Below are 8278 nucleotides of genomic sequence, written 5' to 3' on the forward strand. Positions count from 1 at the left end.
CTTTTATTAAATTTTATTTATTTATTTTTGTCTCAGTGACTTTTATCCTAGTCTATTCAATTTTATGTTTGTCAAAGTCCATTCGTTTTTAAGGGGGTTAGTCTTAGTAGTGAAAACCAAGGGAGTATCTATTTAGTCACTTTTTAAATCGAATTTGGTCAGGTGGAAGTCTGGCCATCTGGCAGCCTTGCCTCGCGGACGTCACATGCGTGTCAAGCGATTTGGGGGGGGGGGGGGGGATGGGGGATGGCTGTCCCCTCTTCTCACCCATTGAAGAGTAAATTGGGTTGATGTTTTGTGATTATACGTGAAAAGTACTTACTTTCCAATGAAATTTGAAATTATATATATAGATGAAATGTGCATATATATTCTTACTCGCGACAAAATCTCTGATCTTGATAGTGTTTGAAGTCCAGACAAAGACAGAATTTATGAAGGACAACAGACAAAGCTGAAAGGACTCTGCAGACGCGATGACAGAAGCTGATATACAGAAAAGTGATAAGACATGGAATGATATTTTTTAAAATGTTAGCTCAGGATAGAGAAGGATGGAAACTGTTTGTCTGTGGCAGGGTGAAAAAGGCAATGATGATGATGATGATGATGATGATGATGATGATGATGATGATGATGATGATGATGATGATGATGATGATGATGATGAAGTCCAGTAAATACAAATAGTTTTAATTAATGAAGCCATTTGTCTGATCTCAAAGTCTTTACATTAAGGAGGCCAATCGTGGAGCAGGCAATGTAGTCAGAAACGATCTGAAGAAAGAGAGACGTGTGGATGAAACAGTGTCTGACGCGGCAAGAAAGAAAAATACAAGAAAAAACATCCAAAAACTCAGTCTACCTCGACTGGGGATCGAACCTCAGATCTTCTGGTTACCGTTCATCATAGTTGACATAACTCTGTTATTTGTTATTGTTTATAGACCCCTAGTTATGTGATTAGTTCTCACTAGAATGCCTCAATCTTGTTATAAATCGGATAATATCGCGTCGATTTGCTTTCTTTATCACTGATGACCATTTGTTTCCATTCGGACGACTGTCCGAGGGGCGTGGCTTATGTCCCCTTCCAAAAGATTTTGTAAAAACCCACAGCGTGAGTTTCAACTTCAAATTTTATTTTATTTTAAAAGAGCTTTTATATAGCGCAATATCCACTTAACGTGCCCAAAGCGCTTTACAAGGGGTCCCTGGTCAACAGCAACATTTAACATGTAGGACGAGACATGACGCCTGTTAGGCGATATTACAATTTTTCGGACAAAGATAACGCTGTTAACAGCCAGGTACTCATTTTACACCTGAGTACGGTGAGAGAATGTGAGTAAAGAGTCTTTTCCAAGGACTCAACTATGCGTCGAGCGAGGCTCGAACCCAGGACCTTCCGATCCGAAAGCGAATGTCATACCACTAGACCATATAGCCGCACACAAATCACGAAGGAAATTAGAAATCTAGTTTGAACTCTTCCTTCCAACATCGATCGAATAGAATATAAAATATCTTGTCAAAAATTCTCAAACCTGGGACTTCATTCGAGTTACTGCCAGGAATTTCACGACAGAAAGGATGTTTTCTGACCTTAATTTAGTAAAAAGTCTCATTCTTATTTTTACCGAGTCTGCCAAAGTTGTGCGCAAAAAAACTAGAGCTTTTATATAGCGCAATATCTACTAAATGTGCTCAAGGCGCTTTACAATGGGTCCCTGGTCAACAGTACCGCTTAACATGTAGGACGATACATGACGCCAGTTAGGCGACATTACAATTTTTTCGGACAGAGATAACGCTGTTAACGTCCAGGTACTTATTTACACCTGAGTAGGGTGAGAGAATGTGAGTAAAGTGCCTTTTCCAAGGTCTCAACTATGCGCTGAGGGAGGCTCGAACCCAGGACCTTCCGATCCGATAGCGAGTGTCATCCCACTAGACCACATAGGATGGGAGGGACGATTTAGATCTGATGACAATTTGATTCGACAGTCACAGATGTCAGGCTCGGGTTCGGTTTCTACAGCCCATCGAGGTGAACGTCGCCTTTGTAAACACAAGGCCAGACCTCCAGAGAAAACAAATCGTGAGTTGTATTCAAGAGAAGGAACGAAATTGACGTCAGTCTTTGTTTTTGTTTTTATGAGTAGTCCTCAGAATTTCGATGCTTTACGTTTATCTAAAATACTCATAACATCCGCCAGCCGGGTATAGATAGTTCGAAGATGACGTCACTTAGGTCTTTGTTATTGTTTTTTGCCATCCGCGTTTATAAGTAATGCTCACTGAATTGTATTAGCTGACTATAAACGTTCATGGGTACACACAGTTTTGTGTGTTGATACGTTATATCCGCCATATTTTGTGAGTATTTTTGGATAAACGCACAGCATCAATAGTTCAACCAATGGGATGATAATTCGTTTACTTGAGCACGATTAACGACAACTCACCAGACTGGGCAATAACCTGGAAATGACGTCACATACAAGTCCAGGTGTCCGGATGAAAAATAGAATTTCCAAAACTGATCAAACTGGAAGTTTTATAATATATTCTGGTGAATTCAACTGTTTAGCGCCTTATTGACACCATGTTCAGCACATATACCACCGTCTTGAGGCGATGATTCACATTTTGTATCAGCAAACACGAATCAAATTGACTCACATGCACTCCAAGTCCTTTCTGTAGTAAACCCAAAATCCACCACCTACACACTGTCCTCTTCACACACACACATCAAGTAACTATTCCACTGCTCGAACCAAAACTACACGAGCGTGTTGCCAACTCTCTCTCTCTCTCTCTCTCTCTCTCTCTCTCTCTCTCTCTCTCTCTCTCTCTCTATCTATATATCTATCTATCTCTATCTCTCTATCTATCTCTCTCTATCTCTATCTCTCTCTCCCTCTCTCTCTCTCTCTCTCTCTGTGTGTGTGTGTGTGTGTGTGTGTGTGTGTGTGCCCTCCTTCCTCTCCTCCCCCGCCTCTCTCTCTCTCTCTCTCTCTCTCTCTCTCTTTCTCTGTGTGTGTGTGTGTGTGTGAGTGTGTGCCTTCCTTCCTATCCTCCCCTGCCACCCTCTCTCTCTCTCTCTCTCTCTCTCTCTCTTTGTGTGTGTGTGTGTGTGTGTGTGTGCCTTCCTTCCTCTCCTCTCTCTCTCTCTCTCTCTCTCTCTCTCTCTTTGTGTGTGTGTGTGTGTGTGTGTGTGACTTCCTTCCTCTCCTCTCCTCTCTCTCTCTCTCTCTCTCTCTCTCTCTCTCTCTCTCTCTCTCCCTCTCTCCCTCATCTCCTTGACCTTTTCACTGAAACATGAACCGATTCTACAAGACTAAACCTGTTGCCAGACACACAGGGTTGTCGGTTTGAAGACGAGCGTTCCATCCACGGGTTGATGCCTTCACCGTATTTACCTGGATACCTGTTTCACTTGTAGGTGAGCGGTTGGTAAAGCACTGAGTAGACTTGTCATGCAATGCACGTGCACTGTGGCGAGAAGATGGAAGTTGTGGGCGAGTAGTTGGGGTTAGTTAATGAGGAGAAGGAGAATTAGAGAGAGAGAGAGAGAGAGAGAGAGAGAGAGAGAGAGAGAGAGAGGAGAGGCTATTTGATAGATAGATAGATAGATAGATAGATAGATAGATAGATAGAAAGAGAGATAGAGAGAGAGAGATGTGCAGAGAATTTAGGAGAGAAGGAAATAGTTGTAGATAGTGGTAATTGATATAGATAGATAGATAGATAGATAGATAGATAGATAGATAGATAGATAGATAGATAGAAAGAGAGAAAGTGTGCGTGTGTGTGTGTTTGCGTGTGTGTGTGTGCGTGCGTGTGTGTGTGCGTGTGTGTTTGTGTGTGTGTGTGTGTGTGTGCTCGTTGGTGGTTGCAATGAAACCCATAACCAGCCAAATACTTTCTCTCCCCTGATTTTTACCTTTTTTTCTAAACGTTGCCATGGCAACCACTTGAAACTTTCCAGAATTCAGCTGGGTTTTTTTAAATTACCCACAATTCCCAGACAGTATGGAGTAAACCTATGGGGCAAATATCTCGACATTTTGGTAATGATAACGTGTCACGTGGCCTTGAAAATTAGAGCATTTATATAGCGAAATATCCACAAAACGTGCTCAAAGCGCTTTACAATGGGTCCCTGTCCAGCAGCAACACATAACATGCTGAACGAGATATTACGCTTGTTAGGCGATATTACTTTTTTTCCAGCAGATAAAAAGCTGTTAACGGCCAGGTAGCCAGCAATGATTGGGTAGCTGGATCTGTTAGATATTGTGGAATGTACTTTGCGATAGATTGGCGTCATATCCAAAGGTTTGTAAAATTTGCTACAGTCCGCTTCACGCTGTAGAAACCGTGATAAACTCAAGCTCCATGGGGCTATTAACTCTGAAGGACTATTTAGTCCAGAGAAGTCAGCCCACCTCGACTGTCAAAACAAGCTGATTGTTTGGGATGGTTTTTGTTTGTTTGTTTTCTAAAGTCACATTTTTCTATTCTTTATCTGCCCTGTTTCATACAAACTTTTATTTATTTATTTATCTTTTCGTTTATTGGCTTATTAATTAATTAATCAATCAATTTATTTATTTAATTATTCATTTATTCCTGTATTTATCTATCTAGTTATATTTTGGTTACTTTCGATTGCTTGATTTACTTCCTTTCCATGAGCAAACCATAATAATTATTCCAAATTCCAACCCGTCCTTCTCTGACACCGCCCACTTGTTTGTTTATCTAAGGGAAGCAATCCCAATAATTTTGCATAGATTGTATTTTGCTGTTTTACTTTCTTGGTTAATGTCGAAAAGAACGGAAGTCTTTTATTCATCTTATTATAAAATTATATTATTTGGCCAATGGATTTTTTGTGACACAAAAGCTCCCAAACCACTGGACTAATCAGCCTCAAATTGTGTATGGTGTTTACAATTGACATGTTTACAAATGACATGTTTACAATCGACATGTTTACAATCGACATGTTTACAATTGCCATGTTTACAATTGCCATGTTTACAATTGGCATGTTTACAATTGACATGTTTACAATTGACATGTTTACAATCGACATGTTTACAATCGACATGTTTACAATTGACATGTTTACAATTGACATGTTTACAATTGGCATGTTTACAATTGACATGTTTACAATTGACATGTTTACAATTGGCATGTTTACAATTTCCTATATGTTGAGATGGATTTTATCCAAAAATTGAATTTGTTTCGTCAAATTCCACCTAAAATAGATGCCATCATTTTAGCACCTTCGAGTTCTCGAGTGTGACAATGAGGTGGGAGTACTTGCATTGAATCGACAACAGTTCGTATATATATATATATTATTTATATAAATGAATGAAACAGTACTCTAGAAGGGAACAATTATTGTATATTTATGTATATATATATTCACCGCTCCTTGACCATGAAAGTCGAACTCTTTTATTTCGTGTTTTTTGTTTTATAAGTTTATATATTGTGTGTCTATGGTGGTCCAGTGGTATGACACTTGCCGTCCGATCAAATGTCTCACATTGTCTCACCGTAATCAGGTGTAAAGATCAGTACTTGAGCGTTAACAGAGTCATATTTGCCCGGAAAAAATTGTAATATCGCCGAACGGCGTCAAGTTACGTCTTCCATGTTACGTGTTGCTGTTGGCTGGAGACCCCTTGTAAAGCGATTCGAGCACGTTTAGTGGATATTGCGCTATATAAATGCTCAAGTTTAGTGGTCTGTCAGATTGAGAACTCAGACATAATAGGGAAGTAATGTCGTGACGTCACACCCTCTACGCTTTGGTTCCCAAATCCTTGGAAGTGTGGATGGAACCAGTCCTTGATCGTGAATAAGTAAACATTTGAACCAGTTGTATTTTCCAATGAGTAAAGAATAATGAGGATGGTCTGGTGCAATCTAAAATTAAATTTAATTAAAATTAAATTGAGCTTTTATATAGCGCAATATCCACTAAACGTGCTCAAAGCGCTTTACAATGGGTCCCTGGTCAACAGCAACATTTAACATGTAGGACGGGACATGACGCTTTTTAAGCGATATTACAATTTTTCGGACAAAGACAACGCTGTTAACGGCCAGGTACTCATTTTACACATGAGTACGGTGAGAGAATGTGAGTAAAGAGCCTTTTCCAAGGACTCAACTATGCGCCGAGCGCAAGGCTCGAACCCAGGACCTTCCGATCCGAAAGCGAGTGTCATACCACAAGACCACATAGCCGCACAATGAATAGGTTACATAAAGGTGGAATAACTATTTCAGTTACAGGATGTACAGGCAGATTCTTAGGATTATGGGAAGTAAAAGAGCGAGGATGGATGATCTTTATTGACCACAGGAATAAATTTAGACTAGAAAATTGATGCCATCACTCTGACGTCAGAAGATCATTTACACAAGGCATGTATCAAGTTCTCCTGAAGATTGGTTTTACACTTCCAATGAAATAGGAACCAGTTTTCTGTTGTATTGGGTTTTATTTTTGCCATCACATTTTTGTACCCCAAAGAGACGACGGGTCACAAATTAAAAAATAGATTAGAGATGTTCTCTGAATGATGGAATAAATGCCAAAACAGGTTTAGAAAGTCACCTCCTCGTATGTGACCGGTCATTTCCAAACGGTGTTATGTGGACATGGATCTGACTCTGTATGTAGAATATAGAAATAGATTTGATGAGGGAAAATGGAACTATGGGGGTTTTGGCTGTTGTCTTATGTTTGTTTGTTATTATGTTTTTTTTTTTGTGCAATACAAGAAATGAAATTCATTTAACAAAATTAATCCAAAAATTTAAAAAAAAACAAAAAACAAATTTGAGCTTTTATGCAGCGCAATATCCACGAAACTGCCCACGGCGCTTTAGAAGGGGCAACATGTAACATGTAGGATGGGACATGACGCCTGTTAGGCGATATTACAATTTTTCGGCAGAGACTACGCTGATAACGTCAAGGTACTTATTTTACACCTGAGTACAGTGAGTATGTGAGTAAAGAGTCTTTTCCAAGGACTCAACTACGCGCCACTCAGAAAGGAACTCGAACCCTGGACCTTCCCATCAAGGCGGTTGTCTGTCGGGATGATCCAGGTGTTGCAAGTTGAAATAAAAGCCACAAATATGACGCTTGTGGTTTACACTATTGATAATGGAGGACAATAAACACCATTTCTTTCATTGACAAATACTGAAAGTTGCTATTTCTTATCATTTCAATGCTAAATTGACTTTTTGGGTCCCGATTTAACCCGATATTGTACCGTTTTGAGACGGGGGAGGGGGAGGGGGGAAGGGAGGGGATGATAAATGTTTATTAGGTGAATGTGTTTATTACAGATTCTGTCCCTTCTTTGTGTCTGCCCGTAGCCATCGGTAACTTATAGCCTGACACTGACCGTAGCCATCGTTAACATATAGCCTGACACTAGAACCTTAGCCATCGTTAACTTATAGCCTGACACTAGAACCTTAGCCATCGTAAACTTATAGCCTGACACTGACCTTAGCCATCGTTAACTCATAGCCCGACACTGACCGTAGCCATCGTTAACTCATAACCGGACACTGACCAAAAAAGGACGTCAAAAGACAAGTCTTTGACCACAAAAGATAGCAAATCTTGAGTTGTATTCAATAGTTCAACCAATGGAATCACTTAATTCCTTGAGAACTACTTACGACAATTCGCGGCACACACCTAAAACACGACGTCAAGAAATAAGTCCTCGTGGGTTTTCGTGTCAGGAGAAATGGATTTCACAATGGCGACGGTCCCACGTGGTGAAAACTATTAAGACGGCAACACACTGACAAATTAACACACCATTTGGGGGCTCGAATGTGTCTTGGATTGAACAAAACTGACCAAATCCCACAATTCACCAAAACACCAAACCACAACACTCAGATGCCAGCCCGTGAGGAGAGGGCTTTGGAATTATTCTTTGTCCACCAATCAAGGGAGTGAATTCAAATCCCCCTTCAAGTTTTGTCTCTGGGCAATCTAGTACGAGGTGGTTTGCATCTTGTGGTGCTTGGTTGCACTTTGGGCATGTTGGTGATTCTTGGAGACCCCATTTGTGCATGTTGGGGATTTGAAACCATCAACAAATGTGATGATGACTTCAGAACCTGGATTGATACCTTGAACATAGAAGTGTAGCCGAACGATACTACTACTACTAAGGGAGTGAATTTGGTAGAAAATGAA

The 8278-nt window shown here is 40.2% G+C and overlaps 1 protein-coding gene across 1 annotated transcript in view; it reads right to left on the reverse strand.

Moving 5' to 3' along the window:
* LOC144959517 (sarcospan-like) overlaps positions 1-4075 on the reverse strand; it is a 37302-nt gene extending 33227 nt beyond the window's left edge. Inside the window, exons 1-2 of the mRNA XM_078892132.1 lie at positions 4024-4075; positions 379-486 (exon numbers count right to left, since the gene is read on the reverse strand). Coding sequence (XP_078748258.1) covers positions 379-486; positions 4024-4075 — 160 coding nt within the window. The remainder of the gene's footprint in view (positions 1-378; positions 487-4023) is intronic.
* Positions 4076-8278: the final 4203 nt, after the last annotated feature.

The sequence above is a fragment of the Berghia stephanieae genome, chromosome 14 (assembly GCF_034508935.2).
Source record: "Berghia stephanieae isolate SIO BIC M18660-M18661 chromosome 14, UCSD_Bste_1.3, whole genome shotgun sequence".
NCBI classification, from domain to species: domain Eukaryota; kingdom Metazoa; phylum Mollusca; class Gastropoda; order Nudibranchia; family Aeolidiidae; genus Berghia; species Berghia stephanieae.